We start from the raw sequence: 18243 nt of genomic DNA, 5'->3' as shown, positions 1-18243 counted from the left end.
GATAATGACGGTAGCTAATTTATTCATCTCATCTGTTTACTCACATGAAGGCTGTTACAAAAGTGCCCTATTATTAACTGCAACTGAACACGTCATAATTGAGCTGTGATCATTCAAGAGGTGTGCTTTGGAGGTTGCTTTTAAAGTGAAACACAGCTTTCTGAGTACCAGGAGTCCAACAAGGCTCAAGTATAATGACAGATGCTTTGGTACTTAAGGGACAGAGTGAGATTAGGGGCCTGAGGTATAGCTTTATAGTCTAGGGACAGATTTTTGGCATGATACAAGAACTGTGCTGGCCAGCCCCACCCAGCATGGGTTGATTCCATGTAAGTATTGTGTGCTACAACGGAACAGTCTGTCTTAGGATCAAATGTATTGCCCAGGTGGCAGTTGTATAGACAAAGTGAGATACCAGTGATCCAGGGAGCCAGATATAGGAAAAGTGACTAATGGTTTTTGAAAATGTCATTAATCTTTTGAAATCAGATCTAAGGAGTTACTTTAGAATACAAAGAATATTTTTACTTCATGCCTCAAATGATCTTGTCTCTAAAGCACAGAAGTAAAAGACGCTTGATTACAATTTAGAAAATATTTTGACTTCTGTCAGCAAATTGCTACATTAGCTTCCACAAAATCACTGGTAGCATACTTGCTATACAAATTCTTCTACAAACAAAACGTTTATTCATTTATATCATCCTGAAAATGAGCAGCTATGAGGTGACACACATAGAATCAGCCCTCAAGTCATGCTCCAGTCCATTGTAATGTCTGGTTTTATAACCTTTCAGATTTTTAAAAAGGAAACATGGCTCCTAAAAGTTTAACTCTACAAGTTCCAGGCTATGTCATTTTGGCAGGCTCCAACATTCTACATGAGTTTTTCTTTCTTTATAAAGCACTCTGTCTATCAATCACCTTGTCATTAAGAATTAAGAGAAAGCTGTCAACTGAAGAACACAGAACAATGGTGATGAGTTTCTGTGTTCAAACACAAGGCATATCATGTCAGATTTCTCTAGGGGAGCAATTTTCCTTATTTAACAACCATCTTAGCCTTGCAGGTAGATATTCCAATTTATCAGTTAATGAAATTTCTCCCCAAATTATTAACTCTTCATCCTTCTCATACCTACTAGGGCAATAAGTAGATCATGATGTGGGTAGTGATCAGTGATTCTTGGAAGGGTGGTGCCACTGCTCTAATATGTCCTTACTACCTTTTGTGGATGGCTGTTATTTTTAGTGACTACCCAGATTCCTCCAGAGGCTACCTATAAACACTTACTTTAAATGTTATAATTACAATTCTGAGGAAATACAACATAAGGAAGTATTATTGATCAGTCTGTCAATTCAATATTGACTTGAAATTAATTACATCTACTTGTAAACCCATTTATCAAACATCCCTCACATTATCAAACAGAAGCACTCTAGCTCCTGAAACAAGGTCTAAAGTAAATTCTACTTTCCTAATAACTATCAATATAAAATTAGAGACATGTTATCAAAAGAAAGTTCCCAAATAGACTGAGTTAAAAACCCTGAGTGAAAAAGACAGTAAGATGGTAGCCAGATGCATGGCAATTCATTTGTTTCCTGATCATCTGAAAATTAGGTGGCTATTACCACTGGTCATGGTCACATTCCTCATCCTCATGACCACAGGGATGTTTGTCTTGTCAGTGAAGGTATGTACCTCTGTGCTTTGGGGCTTCTAGACTTTGCCCTCTTCCTGCTTTGATCTGGGCATTTTCATCCGTTTAATTAGGAATTCCACTGCAGTAACCAGTGGGGGTCAACTCTCAAACTGTACTTCCACCAGAAAAGCACTATGTTAGAAGCTTCTGTTTGTATAAAACATGCTCATTATCTATCTTTGACTTTAAAATTCTGCATTATAATTCAGTAATAATCAATCTCCTTGTTTTCCCCTGTGGCATAAACATACACAGGACTTCATATTTCAGGTTAAAATTGCATACTTATGGTGAATAGGATATGTAATTGTTGGACGAGAAGTTGTAGCTATTAGTGTGAAATTTCTCGTGAAGCATATACTTTCATAAGATACACAGACTTCTCAAAAAGGAAATTCAAAATATAATTAACTTACCCAAAGATAAACCATAAACAAAGACTTCTCCACAACCTTTTAAATAGTAATTGTATATTCAATATGATTTCAGTTATGTAACCAAATATGCAGATTTATTGATACAAAGACAGATAAAGAATGGGAAAAACATTTTTAAAAGATTTAGTATAAAAAAGATAATGGAAAGAAATATTCCAAAATGTTAACAGTAGTTATTCGCAGAATGATGTAATTATAAATGACTTACATTTCTCTCATTATACTTTTTTAATTAAAAAAATTTTCTTCTTTGATAAAATTACTAATAATAGAGTATATAAAGTTTATTTTCCATTTTTATTGTAGTAAAATACACATAACATAAAATTTGCAATTTTAACAATTTTAAAGTGTACAATTCAGTGGTATTAAATACATTCACAATGTTGTACAACCACCACCACTATCTAGTTCCAGAACTTTCTCATCACTCCAAAAGGCAACGCTGTACCCATTAAGTAGTCACTTCCCATTTACCCCTCGCCCCTGCCCCTAGCAACAATCTGCTTTCTATCTCTATGGATTTGCTCATTTTGGATATCTCATATAAATGGAATCATACCGAATGTGGCTATGTTTCACTTTTTCATTTAGCATAATGTGTTCATGGTTCATTCATGTTGTAGCATGTAGTTCATTTCTTTTTATGGCTGAGTAATAATTGCATGAATATACAATATTCTATTCATCCATTCGTCTGTTGATAAACATTTGGGTTGTTTCTACCTTCTGGCTATTGTGAACAGTACTACTATGAACACTCATGTACAATTTTTTGTTTCAACACTTCTTTTCAATTCTTTTGGGTATATACCTAGAAGTGAAATTGTGTCAACATATAATTTTTAATGCCTTTAATTCTGTTTTGGCATGCTGTGTTTAAAGTAGTAATGCTTTTTCAGAATCATTAGGGATAACCCTCAGAACATCATTCCTACAATACTATTACTCCATTTTCAATCACTGAGTAAGGTACATTTTTTTTTAAGACCAAATCCCATTCTTGTGCTTAAAAATATAATTTCTATCTTTACTCTTTGTACCCAAATTTGTCTTCTGCCAAATACTTGAAACAATGATGAACTAACTGAAAAGCACAAGCTTTTCCTCTTAGCAAAGTCATTCTAACAATAACTAATTCACTTTCAAATACTTGTATATTAAAAGTACAAAAATGTATAATTTTTGCTTCAACAGGGAAGTAATACTTAACAGAAATTAATATTTAATTCCCTAAAATATATTAAATACACAATACCAAGTAGGAACAATATAGAATCTTCTAGAAATTCAGGCTAGCAGCTGGTGACCAAAGAGGATAAATATGCCTTGAAAGAGTATAGAGTACACAGTACTACTTCCCACTCTTCTAAAAAACAAAAAGCTGACATATCTTATGGATATAATAGCCCAATAATATCAAGGTTAATTTTAGCCGTAGACGGTGCTTTAAGTGGGCTAAAGATGATGATGGTGTACTCAGTGCTTAACCATCCCTATGTAACAGCTGTTAGATTCTCCCGTTTTTCCTTCCCCCAAAACACATGTACACACATTTATGTAATACTAGTATGTTCATGTTTGTGACATACACACACGCACACACAGAAACACACATGCCAGAACTGTACTTCCAACTCAGTAGTTGCAAGAGTAGAAGTGTTCTTGCAGCTTGCTCATCCTCCTTAGATCCCAGGCTTTTCCCATATAATCACTCCCACCCCCACTACTACATACACAACACCCTGCAATCCAGAAAGCAAAAGTAAATCTGGCTGCGGAAGAAGAAACAGCAGCCTTAAAGCAGTAAAAGAACCATCCAAATTATAAAATATGTTAATAAGTAAGGAACATGATTTGGGACCACTTAAAAATAAAGTACTAGGGAATATTTCTATAATATTTGTAGACTTCTCTTTAAGAAAAATCAAATAACAACAAACTTATAGAAATAATAACTTAGAAATTTCAAGTTTACAAAAGGTTTTCCACATTCCAACTTTGCTGGGAGCAACAGTATGAGTTTATTTTATTTCTTCTTTTGCAAAAATCGTAAGATGTGTTCATATTCTGATAATACTCCAGAAAATCTTATCACAAAACCCAGAGGGGACTCTTGCATTGTACTCTGTGTAGAAAAGATTTTTTTATGACACTCCCCAAAATTTTTTAAATAGCTCTGGTATAACAACAATAATTTATATCATAGAGATTTTTTTTCAAATGAAGAACATTATGAATGTCTTATTCTGTATATTAGAAAACTGAATTACAGTGGAGTAAGTAAATTGTTCAAAGTCTCACAAGGAATCAGGGCAAATCCAAAATTAAATTCAAGTCTAATAAACTGTGAAGAGAGTGATCTATCCCCAAGGCAGAACAGTTCTGTTACTATGGGGGATGGTCATCTAAAACAGCAGTAGAATTAAAATCTGTCATAAGGATACAATAATGCCATTTATGAGTGTATGTGTGAGACAGAATGCTGTATTTATCACTGAGTTCCTATTGTTTCATTCTCATAGCACTTATTTCTTCATACTTTCTATACACATTTACTCTGCTACTAAATTATGAGATGCTTCATGGTGGGAACCGAATCTTACCACTTTTGTATATGTAGCACATTGCCTGGAATACAACAGGCATTCAGTAATATGGGCGTGCTTATGTTAAAATTTCATAGACCCATAGACCTACACTCAACATCTCCTCCCAGCCACCAAAGCAAATCATGGTGAGAATCTTTGAATTTCACTAACAATGTTAGCCAACCCCACATGCTAAAGAAGAATACAAATATGATCATTATAAGCTATTCTAATAATAGCAATACACAGAGATACCCTAGATATAACCTTAATATTATTTGTTAGGGTGTTTAAATGTATAAATTAAGGTAGCCAAGAATGAATTCACATTATTTAACGCTAGTTAATCAACACCTTGTTATTATCACAAGCTGATTCTACCAAATGGTATGTTATCCTAACTAACTATTTCTTCTTGTTTCTCAGATGTATCCTCTGACCAACTAGTTACATAGTTGGTGGTGGTTATACGAGAGGGCATCAAAATGAAAATAAGAGTTGTTTCTAAGATGTATCCTCTGATCAGCTAGTTACATAGTTGGTGGCGGTTATACCAGAGTACACCAAGATGAAAATAAGTAGTTGGTGGCGGTTATACCAGAGTTCACCAAAATGAAAATAAGAGGAGAAATAAATTCCAATCAGTCCTTCTTACTACTTATTAACAGCTTTTATGAGGTGCTTTGGTGAGGTAGTAGGATAAAAATGAAAACCAAATTCAGTCTGGGGATTATAACAACACGTGACACTTTGTCCTTTAAAAACTCATTTATTTATATCTCATATTTCAATTGTGAGGTTTATTTATCCATATTACTCTTGACCTCTATTACAACAGAGAATGGGCTGAGTTATTTTCTGTGCCTAATTTTTAACATCTACTCAAGAGTTACCTTCATTTTTCTTTAAAAATTTTTCTATAATCTTACCTCCCAGTCCAAATAATCACAGACATCTTCGAAGTTAGTGAGCAGAGACACTGAGCAGAAAAGCCGTGGCAGCTCATCCCTTGTCATTGGGGGAAAACGGCTATCTTTAAGGGCACTGTTAAAAACAAAGCAAATATTAAAGCAATCACTGGATATAAAAGTTCCAAATTTCAAATGCAAACAATTATTTGAAAAAGGTAAGAGTTTCAAAAAGAATCAGTAAGATGTCAAAGGTATCAATAAGCTTCAAATGTATTCAAAGTCCCCAAAGATTTTAGAAGTCACCTTTGGTTTTTCATTAAATACATTGTGTTTGCTAGCCAATCTTGTGACCGCTTCAATTGTGAAGAGTGAATGATCAATTACATTTCCTGTACAGTCATTTCCTTGTGTCTTTCCCTGCTACTTGTAGAATCTAAGAATGTTTTATTTTGCTTTTGAGAAGAATAAAGACTAGTGGAAACTTGTAGGAAGATTTCAGGATCCAGTGCTGGTGGCAGTAAAAATAAATTATATATGTGTGTGTGTGTGTGTGTGTGTTTACATATACATATAAGTGCACACACACACGCACAAAATATTGTTTTTAAAAAGATTATACTAGGCAAGCCAGTCACCATAGAACAGCACTCAAAGAATTCAAAGGAAGATGAAAATTTCATTTTCTTCAAGAAAAAAAACAAAGAAAATGGAAATAATCGTGCAAATTATAGACTAAAAATAAGAATTTCAGGCCCCCTATAAAGGATAATTTAACATATGACTCAAAAATTGTGGAACTACAGGAAATAGGGCTAATCTAGGAAATAAAAGTATGATTAGGAGACCATTAATCACGTCAATGAACTTCTGAGTACATCAACTCTGATTGGATCCTATAATCAAGTATAGTATATCATAGTGCCAAACTCTAGAAAAACCCCACTGTAAAATGTGGAAAAAACATAATTCTTCCTGCAGTGGAACAGAAACTACACACACACACACACACACACACACACACACACACACACAGAGTTCCTTGTACTTTTAAAAGAAACCACTTCCTCATCAAGAAAAACAAACATACCTCTTTGCCTACTATATTAATGGCACTGCTGGCATTCATGACATCCATCTTCAAACGTCCTAGATAGTAGCCAGGCTTAGAAATACTTTCACAGATTAATCCTCAGAGGTTACAAACTCAGACTCTACAAACTGCTTGGGTCATAACGTAGTTCCATAGCCTTGAAAATAATTTAATTCCTTTTCTAGTGATTTTCTCATTGCTGAATTTTCTTTTCATTTTCCCATCTCTTTGTTTGCATTTTGAAGCTCACTCACTGCGTCTGTATATTTGCAGTGCGCTTGGGTGCTCATTTTATCCTGCTATACAAAGGAAATGCTTATAGGACGATATAGAGATGTTATATATGTATAAAAGTATAAATGTTTTTCCCATTCAAGAAGCCAATATTAACCAAGAAAATCAGGAAATCTGTGATAATTCATACTCTGAAAACAGCATTTCACTATTTTATAATTTAATGACGTAAATTCCCTATGGTTTGGCTTCTTTTATTTTTCTACTGACAAAAGTTTTAAAAAATACTTCCAAGTTCTCATTCAAATCCAAGATAAAGACGTGTGTATGTATCCCACCACCCCCTTCACATACAGGAAAGAAGTTCTAAAACACAGACCAGAAGAATTGTATGCATAAAAAACAAAAGGCCAATCACATTTTCAGTTTTACTGTTAAAAGAAGAAAAAGAGAGGAAAAGACACGTTATTCATTAGAATAATATAAAATGCAATTTTAGGCAGTTATGGATTTTTATTAGGGTAAAATATACATAAAATTAGTATTTTAATCATTGGTAAGTATATAGTTCTGTAAAATTAAATATATTTGTAGTGCATCTATCACTACCTTCCATCTCCAGATCTTTTTCATCTTTCCAAACTGAAACTCTGTACCCATCAAATACTAACTCCCCATTCCCCTCTCCCCTAGTACTGGTATAAAATGTAATTTAAATATACTTTTTTAATTTCAAATAGTTACAGTAATACCATCACTAATGTTTTCAATCCATAACAGTTTTATTGAGATATAATTCACATACCACAAAATTCACCCATGCCTTTTAGTATATTCACAGTTGTACAACCATCACCATTAACTCAATATTAGGATATTTTCATTATCCTTGAAAGAATCTATATACCCAATAGCAGTCGCTGCGTATTAGCACCACTCCCAGCTCCTAGAAACCATTAATCTACTTTGTTTCTATGGATTTGCCTATTCTGGACATTCTGTATAAATGAAATCATACAATAATTGCCTTTAGTGTCTGGCTTCTTTCACTCAGCATATTTTAGATATTTCATCAATGTTGTAGCATGTATCAGTACTTCATTCTTTTCATTCCCTAATAATATTTCCTTGTATGTTTTGTTATCTATTCATGGGTTGATGGACATTTGGGCTATTTGCACTTTTTGGCTATTATGAATAATGCTGCTAGGGACATATAAAACATGTATAAGTTTTAATATGGGTGTATGTTTTCATTTCTCTTGGGTAGATAGCTAAGAGTGGAACTGCTGGATCATAAAGGTAATTCTACCTTTAACTTTTTGAGGAACCAACAAACTATTTCTCACAATGGCTGCACGATTCTACTTTCCCAGCAGCAATGTATGAATTCCAGTTTCTCCACATCCTCACCAATGTTTGTTGTTGTTTGACCTTTTGAATACAGTGCTAGACCTCCTTTAATGAAACACTTTTTGTACCTAGCTCTGGATTTTTCATTTAAAAAATACACATGCTGAAGTAGCTATACAGTTAATTTCTCAATATTTTGAGGCAAGTTATCATTTTGTTTAGTTTGTTTCCTAGCAGACCAATTAAAGGTAAGTTTAACTCAGTGCAATTCAAACTATTTCAAATCAATGAAATTTTCAAATACTTAAAACGTAAGTGAGGATCAGGCTACAATGCTTTTCCCGTGACATGGAGCCTTGTTGTTCAATCATTCTAGGCTTAAGAAAAAAAAAGAATGTTTAGAACAAGGAGTTAGTGGGAAAATGCTAGAACAACTAATGGGATAAAATGACAATAGTGTCTCATGTCAAGATTCAAAGATACTGATTTCAAAGCTCTGAAAGAGGAAAGGTATATTAGTCATGATGGAAATAGTCTGATTTTACAGAGACATTTAAACAAGACTTTTGACTCTTGCATTTTTTAGCCAGCTCTAAGTATTTTTTCATTAAACTCATGAACACAGAAAAATTCCAAATGCAGGAAGCCCTCAATGTCTCTAAATGTAAATTTCTAGGGAAATTAACTAGCAATGAAAGCCTAGCAAGGATTTAAGGGATTAAAAAAGATGAAAATGCAGCTGGAGACTGACCTCAGAGCTGCCAGGCTGGTGTGGATAGCTGATAAACAACAAGATTCAGCTTTCCTTAACCAAGCTCTCTTTAGAATATGCTATGCTGAAATTGTGCTTTTAGAGAGAATATTGCAATCTGGAGTTGGGCAGTGACTTGCTCAAGGTGACTCAGCTAAGTTAATGACAAGGGTAGGGATACAACCAAGATTTTCTTACTGAAGTCCAAAATTCTTTCTACTATCTACACTTTAGTTGTCACCTTTGCATGGATTAGTTTTCAAATTTTAAAATTAAATGCTTGCCTTACTTGGCAATTCTGATCTCATACCTGTGGTACCTCTACCTAAAGATGATAAATAATAATTCAGTAGCATTCATTAGTAGCCAAAGAGTAAACAGAACTAGGCTTCCTGTCTACTGGAAATCTGCAGGAGTAAAACAGGTTTTAAAATATTAATATTGTCAATAGAAAGCATTTTATACCAAAGTAGTATCTGCCAATTTAAATTCTAGGCAGCCTAAATAACTGACAAGGGGGTCCTATAAGTAAATTAATATGAATTTCTCTTTGTTAGAATAGGAAATCATTTTCTAATGTTTAAATATTGCTAGAAAAACAAAACAAAACACTTACATATAAAACCAGTTGGCACTCCATCACCCATATGATGGATGGGTAAGCTTTAAAAAATTACAGTTTAGTTCACATACTAAATTCAAATATACTCAATTCAAATTGGCACCTTTTCAGGAATACACCTCACCTAATTGAGAAGGAGCATTAACATTTGCCAAACTTAATATATAATGTTATATAGTACTTTAATAAAAATGAACATTTTAAGAAAAGAAATTAAAAGTTTAGCTTTGAAAGAACCAAAGAGTTTGTGACAGTGCCTGGAAACTATGCTAAAAAGAAAAAAAAAGTAGCTGAAAAGAGGCAAAACCTTAGATATTACAAGGCTCATCGTAAACAATAGAGCATGCAACAGAAATACCTTAAGGGACTCTGTCTAGTTATTCACTCATTTGTTCATTCACTTTCTAAAACATTGTTGACCTTAATTGGTTAACTGCTGGAAAGTTATCAAACTAAGAGGGGCTTCATATTACATGTAACCATTTTTCAGGACAAGGAAGTAATTAAAACCCAAATTAAAAATCCCTATTTAGACAGGCAAAGAGAAGCAAATCAAGTATGTAGTAGTATAAAACTAAAAGCAGTTTCTTCATGAGGGGTTTCAACCACCAGGAAATTCCATATTCTGTCATTCCCTGCTAGAGCTTCTGGAATAGAATGCATATGTGGCATGTTTGAGCCCCAGAAACTCAGAATACTAGAATCCTAAACCCACATCTGAAGAATTATCTACCTCTCTTTCTCATTAAGTAGCAGTTTTAGCTTCCTAAAGTTCAAGAAGTAATGCACATAAAACAAAACACAAAAATATGACTATTCATCAAACCTAAGGGTAGAGAGGAAGAACAGAAGATACAATTATGGTTAAGGAAGAAGGAAAAGTGCCTTACTTTGGTGAGGGCTGTGACTCAAAAGAAAATTTTCCATTGTAAGCTATATGTACAGTGTTACTCAATTGCAAGATGGTTTTCCTTTTACAGTAATAAACACAACCTACTTGCTGCTCAGTAAACATTAACATTTATTAATTTTAATATATATGGTTAATATGATGGGTAATTCATGGGGAATAGAGGAAAGAACTAAGGGATGGAACAAAAGGAAGAGTAGATAGGAGAGAATGAAAAAAGAAAAAGGAATATATAAACGGAAAAAGATAGGAAGAGAAAAGCAAGAAGCTGAAAAAAGAATTAGGAGACAAAGAAAGTACAGAAAAGGGGGACACCTAGAAAGGGCTCAAATACAGACACACGCAAAGAAAGAGAAAGCAAGAAAGGGAGACTGGAAAGGTAAGAGAGAGGAGAGGGAGATAAAGGGCAACAGGTTCAGTAGGTTTTGATATATAATATCTGGCTCCTATTCTATGAGATTTACTTAGGCTTTAGAGTGTTATCACTTACTGCCCTCTGAGTAAAGTTCCTGAAATGCTCTGATCTTGAATTCTTAAAAGCCTCTACTCTCTACGAGATAGCCATAGCTGCCCACCAGGAAGGGAAAATACCCTGTGAGCTGCCAGCTGTGCTGACCAGCAAGTATCATCAGAATTTGCCTCCTAGGCCACAAATTCTTCCTCACTAAATTAAGGGAATTTGGTCTTAATTTGATTTAGCGGAGCAGAACTAAAACTGAAAAACAAAAGCTACATAAAGAAACAGATGGCTAAATGTTTGTATATACACAAAGTATTTCTTATTTCCCTCTACAAAATGTCTACATAATGCTTTCTCTGCAGAGTTTCTAGATTTACTCTTATTTTTAGAAATGAAGTACTAGAAACTATTTTTGTTTAAATTATTTTTTTCTGATGAAAATCTGCCAAAGTAAAATGAATATAATTTAATTTTTTCTTTATGACTGGTTCATCTTTAAAATGCAATACAACTGGGTCATTTGTTACTGTACACCATAACAACAGCGCTCTCAAGGCCTTAGCAAGAAAAAAAAATGTGTGGTTTGGAAAAGAGATTACGATATGACCACTAACAATTATAAACTTGGAAATGTGAAGATATGAGACTATCTCTACCTTGAAGAGACTGTGTAACACACAAACTGGCAAAATTTCCAGGGATCTCATTCATATGTTCTCTTAAGTTAGGATACACTACAAAACTGAATGAACCACCTCTTGAACTGAATTGGAATTTAGAAACCTGGTCTACAACTCCCAATTAGTATTATTTCCCCAGACCCATCAAAAGTGTGTCTCCAAGGTATAAGAACAGTTCCCTGTGACTTATTGCCAATAAATATACCCCCTAAAATGCAAAATTAAAGTCATCATTAATTTATGAGCACTATTTCACAGTTCTCTAGAACATAACATATTAGAATGTCCAACAGCTTGGGTTCTGGAGTCAGATATACTTACATTTGGATCCTGGCTCCACCACACACTAGTTGTGTGACATTTGGGCAAGTCTCTTAATCTATGCCAGCCTTCATTTTCTCATTTATGAAATGGAGACCATAATAGTACCCACCTAATGGAGCAACTGCAACAAGTAAAATAATAAATAACTGCATAAGTGCCTTTATTAACCTACATGCTCACTAAGTAGTGGCTGTCAAAGAACTCTGATTGATCATCTGCTTATTTGGTAAGTATACGTCCACATGGCTGCCCGATATCTTGGCTCTGGTTTTTAAAGGAAGGGAGCCACAGGACTAAGCTGTGCTATGGGAAGAACTAAACAAGTTATCTTCTCCAGGAATTAAATATGGCCAATCTCAGGAAATAATGGCTACCTTTTCACGTTCTGGGGTTTTCATTTCATTTTCTTTCATTTTCATCAAAATAAGTATTAAACACCTGCCATATGCTTTTTATTATGTAAGGAGCCATGAAGAATATAAGAATAGTAGATTACTAAATAATATATATATATATATATATATATGCATAAAATAAAATACTTGTTAAAATCATATGCCACAGGAATGCTGAGAGGAATAATCAGCAGGTTAGCTCTCTTTTTGGAAAGATCTCTTTTACAATTTGCTACTGGTTTACTGGTTACCAACTGACTCAGAGTTACAGGGAGTTTTACAGAAATAAATAAGTTAAGTAAATAAATAAATAAAATTTTTTTTTTCAGAAACAAAACGAGGTGCATCTTACTTCATCAAGAGTTTCCATTATCTTCCAGGCAGGCATTCATACGCAGCTTTGAAACATTTTCTTAGTTTTCTTGAACTACACTTTTTAAATCTTTAGGGCAGGAATTGGTCTTTTACTTCTGTAGAAGAAATATTCATCAAGAAATGAAGTTCCCTAAATCAAGTTCGATGATATTAGTTATATTACTCTCTATCCTACTATTTCCGCCATAGCAAAATTCTTAGGTAAAAAACAAAACAACAAAAAAGGAAAACAAGAAAAATAATTTCTAAGCAGCAGATACAGAATGAGAGATGAGAGATTCCATAGGCAGCAACTGCTTTCCTCATCTAAAATAGCGGTCTCCAAGCTGTTTTTATTTAAATTAGTTTTTTATTTTTTTAATTAAAAAAATCCATGCAATCTCTTTAGAACTGCAGGACATGTCCCCACTACCACATGGGGACTGATTGACAACATCGTCTGTCATCACCAGGATCCACACAGTTCTGATTGAGCATTCTTATCACTAAAAAAAGTTTAAGCACACATCCTCAATATATATATTTATAAAGTATATACTTACACTACTATCACAGGCTAATATATCAAAGCATGATACTTAGAATAGGCTTTGTTATTAAAGACAGCGGGTATAAATTAAATAATGTTCTCAATCCTTTCTTGTTTTGGGGCTGACATCTTGTCAGATCTGATTAGATTATTTTTGTTTTTGCTTCATGACTTGGCTAAGTTAAGAGGAAACTCATATAAGTGTCAGCTAGTTCACCATGTTCTTGCCCTTGCATTATTACTATTATTATCAACCCATTTTTTTTTTCCTTGCAGGAATCTTCTTAAGCCACTTGTCCATTCTGTGTAGGTTAGTTTATCTAGCTTTGGCTGACCTACACACAATACTCAAATAGCTTAAGAAGATTCCTGCAAAGAAACCACAGGATGAAGATTATACAGGTTAGAGTATCCCTTATTCAAAATGCTGGGGTCTAGAAGTGTTTCAAATTTGGGATTCTTTTGACATGTGGAAACATCTGCATTATACCGGTTGAACATCCCAAATCCAAAATTCTGAAATCTGAAGCATTTCCTGTAAGCATTACGTTGGTACTCAAAAAGTTTTGGATTTTGGAGCAATTCAGATTTCTAGATTTGGGATGCTCAACCTGTACTAGGAACCAAAAAGCTACTTAACCAGGTAAATGTAAACTGAAATATGTTGCAATATGCCTAAAGTGAGCAAAAGAATGTGCATGCCACTATAAACTCTCACTAAATCAAGAGACTTCACACTTTTCTCAGGATCCCTCATTTAGAGTATATGACAGTGACTCTCCAACATGGACCAAAGGAGAGCATCAGGGTCAATCCCTAAATATTAGTGCAGTTTAAATACTTCCTTGTATTTTATCTAAAATGATCATAAATAGAATTTCTAATATTTTTTTCTCACCCCACAATGGATCTTTCAGGTGCATCCCTCTGTGGATGTCCTAAAGCTCCTGATCAAGCTCTAGAAGACTGGTCCCAAGATATTTGGACATGGCACTATGACCAAAAGCAGCTTTAAATCTCAAAGAGCCAATATCTGCTAAGTACCTACTGTGAGTCAGGTACTATACATGTATTATCTTGTTTAGGAGGAACTCCATTTTGTAGAGGAGGAAGCTCAGGTTCAGTGATGATCAGTGAGATTAAGTAACTTGACAACAGTTGTAAAAACAGGTAAGAGAGTTGACATATGAAATCAGGACCGCCTGCCTCTAAATCCCATTTTCTTTTCATAGTACTGCTTCCAGAATGTCAGTAGATCAACATAAATGTATACACATTTAATCAGCTTTAAGGATTTTTTCCCCAACTTATGCTTCCATTCACAGGATGTAACTAAAAGTATTTAGTATAAATGTGAGCAGTTTCTGAAAATGTCTAAGAAAAATGGTACCTTTTTAATGAAAGTGTTAGCTTGTTTTTGCTCTCTTCTTTCTCCATTTTGATCTTGGTGACTCAGAGCCGCTGCCATTGAAAAACATCTGTTTTATCTAAACTTAATAAGCCTTATTAGTGGGATGCTAAGCCTTCCCTTATTCTGAAATTTGAAATTTAATCTGCTGGAAGTCATAATAGCATTACCAAAGTACTAGTTTTGGACATATCTAGGCTGGTGGGCCTGTTTCTGATTTATTAGTTTTGCTTTTCCAACCTGAATGAATAAGCTGTCTCATACTCAGTACAAGAGTCATGCAATTCTTTTCCTTCCCTCTTTCCATGGTAAAACATGTGTTGTCACTCTAACTTATGTGCCATGTTAGGCTGGTTCAGTTGTCCTTTCTAAAACTATTGCCAATCCTATCTGCTGAGAGGTAGGATACTGGTTCCTATCATGTAGCCTGTTTATAATTTCCTGTGCATGTCACTGATGGGAGACTAAAGGTAACTAAAGAAAAGAATGAAGTCAAACTTAAAGATGAGGTACAAAGTAAAATTATCAAGTCTGTCATACTGAGAAAAAGAAAGAGAGGAGCCCAATCTTCCCTACTACCCATTGTAATGTTTTTCATCTTTATTTTCCTTCCTCATCTTCCCTTTCCCCACCTTTTGGATGTTTTCCTCTTTTTGGTCCTCTTTGTACTCTAGTAGAAAGAATAGTAAAAGGTCACAAGAAGGACATGAAAGAACAGAATGTGGGTGGAGGAAGAGAAGAGGACCACAAAGACAAAGGCATACAGCGGCTGCTTTCACTGCTACCTAGTGCTGGTGAGGCCAACTCTGACAAGCCAGTATGCAAAGTAGCCTCGTGTTCTCATACTCTGCTACTGGGTCAAGATGACCCATTCCCTTCTGTACAGGTCTTAATGTTCTATTCCAACCTTTGGGGAGTGGATGGGTAATAGTGATAGAGAAAAGAACATGATCCACTGCCTGTTTCTTTCAAACCTGACAAGCACAAGAGGGATCCGGAAGAAAAGTAGAGTACCTCATCCCCACAGCCTAGCTGCCTAACCAACGAATATTAATGTTTATTGAATCATTCCTTGATCTGTGTATTTTTAAATGTCATATTTCTCTATGGTAAGTATAACTGCAGGTCTGTTTTTATGCCCTCTGTAATTGCCCTCACATTCATTTAAATGGAATTATTTTAATTTGTATCACTATATGGTATCTTTGGAGGAAAGAATCCTTTAAACTACTCGTATCATCTTTATTTTATATGATTCTTCATTGTTTCCAAAGCATCTTCACATCTTTTATCCTAGCTGAACCTCAAAACAGCCCCATGAAATAGACAAAGCTCATACTACGTTATATTAGAAATCATAATAGGTGTCCTCCAAGAACAAGGCCCCCTAAAGTCATGGGGTCAACCAAATGTCAGCTAGAAGAAGTTAGAGATCATCTAGGCTATATCCTTCATTTGATTTTGGGGGTAACTAAGAGCAAAAATCTGCATGTCCAAAGTCACAGAACTACTTAGAAGTCAGCTACATCTCCTGACTTCCCCCATTCACTGATCTCTCCATCATTCTTTCATATAATCCAATAACACTCCAGAGCAGATGTTCAAGATGCAAAGAGGAAAATGATGCCTAGGGCACCAGGGAATAGCTAAAACAGTAAAACAGTGAGCTGCCCAACATAACTCAACACTGACAGGCACCTGGCACGTGTCAGCATGCTGAAGCCAAGCAGAATTTAGAAATTAAGCAGATAAGGGTCGGGGAGCAGCAGAGCACCAACACTCTGTGTGTGTGTGTGTGTGTGTGTGTGTGTGTGTATGTGTGTGTATGTGTGTAGAATGTAGTCTTAACTAAGCAGATAAGGGTGAGGGGGCAGCAGAGCACCAACACTGTGTGTGTGTAGAATGCAGTCTTAACTATTGCCTTCCTCTGCATTTCTAATCCACTCCACTCCCTCCTCATCTTGCATCTTACACACTCCTAGTAGGGGCCAGTCTCTCCTCGCACTTCATCCAGTCTGTCTCATCATTTCTACTTAGCTGCTGAGTTACATAAAGGATTGTTCACAGGAAAAAGTTATACATTTTAAAAATAGACTATTTAATTTTCTTTTATCAAACTCTAAATAGAGAATCTGTCCCTATTGTAAAAGCAACTGTATGTTCTGGTTGTGCGTATATAAATAAAAAATTGGTCAGGGTAAGATAATCTCAACATTGATTTTCAAGTAAATAGTACAATGACATGGGTAGATTCTGTTCAGGTCAAATATATGATTCTTGATGTACCACTAAAGTCTCATACTTTAATACAACCTACTTTCCAATCTCTCAACATGGAACAGGTTTTACTTTACTGCTTTCAACAAACATGTTTACAATGAGCCTGAAAAAATATAACAGGACATTTTAACTCTTCATCTCTTGTCTGGTCATATCTTAAGAACCTAGTTTTCAAAGAAAAATCTTACTTATATAGTTTTCCATTCTATTTCCATTAAAAGTTATTTAATTCTACCATTGAAAAGGTCCTACTTTACTTTTGTTTCCATGAGACAAGCACATGGGGTAATAAAATATGTTGGAAAAACTTCAAAATATGCTGCTGAAATAATGGCAATTGCTGATCTGTACTATGCTACATATTAGGAAAACCACAATAGATACAGAAAGGAAATAGCATCATTTGAGGATGAAAAAAGGGTAATGGAGAAAATATCATGCAAATTAAATTACAGTCATGTGATAAAAGCTCTGTTACCCACAGTGGCAAAAGTTTTCATGAATAACTGGCAGTCCTAATAATTACTGATATGAGGGCATAACTATGAACATGAACTATTTCAGCAAATGTGTATTGAGTGCCTGCTATGTGCCAAGCACAAGTATACATCCAGGAGCATGCTGTGTTCAATTTCAGTCCTGTGGAACTCCTTGTTTCATGGAAGTTCTACTACACTACAATAACATATATATGAACTACTCAAAGCACCTAGTGAGAAGTACAAGTCTTATAAACTAAGTCACATTGAAAAAATATAAGACAGAAAAAGAAAAAAAGAGGAAGGCACCTAAACTCATAAGGCCTTGCTACTTCTTAAAGTTTATGGAGAGTAGCCTATCTGCAGAAATGTATCACACTAAGAAAAACCCTATAGAAATCCAAATTAAAAACGAACTTTTGGACTCTTTATCCCCATGTATATGTTATAGGTATAACTTCAGCTCTAAGAGTATGGTGATTGTGCTCATTTTTACTCACCATTACATACCCAGCGCCTAGCACACAGTAGCTGGTAAACAAGTATTTAGTGAATGAATGAAATAATATAGGAAGGTAGTTTTATATTTAATAAACATTTATTGGCAGTATAATAAACATTAAATAGCATTGTTATATTTTAATAAACAGTTAATGTTTCCCTACATTCAAAATATCCTTTTACTCATCAACTTAAAAACTGTTC

The 18243-nt window shown here is 34.6% G+C and overlaps 1 protein-coding gene across 1 annotated transcript in view; it reads right to left on the bottom strand.

Moving 5' to 3' along the window:
- AMMECR1 (AMMECR nuclear protein 1) overlaps positions 1–18243 on the bottom strand; it is a 127332-nt gene that overhangs the window by 16634 nt on the left and 92455 nt on the right. Inside the window, exon 3 of the mRNA XM_012451738.3 lies at positions 5667–5781. Coding sequence (XP_012307161.1) covers positions 5667–5781 — 115 coding nt within the window. The remainder of the gene's footprint in view (positions 1–5666; positions 5782–18243) is intronic.

The sequence above is a fragment of the Aotus nancymaae genome, unplaced genomic scaffold (genome assembly GCF_030222135.1).
Source record: "Aotus nancymaae isolate 86718 unplaced genomic scaffold, 86718_ANA_hifiasm-v0.15.2.pri h1tg000004l, whole genome shotgun sequence".
Taxonomy (NCBI): domain Eukaryota; kingdom Metazoa; phylum Chordata; class Mammalia; order Primates; family Aotidae; genus Aotus; species Aotus nancymaae.
Note: the sequence above shows the minus strand (reverse complement) of the source record. Positions and strands in the feature narration are given on the sequence as shown.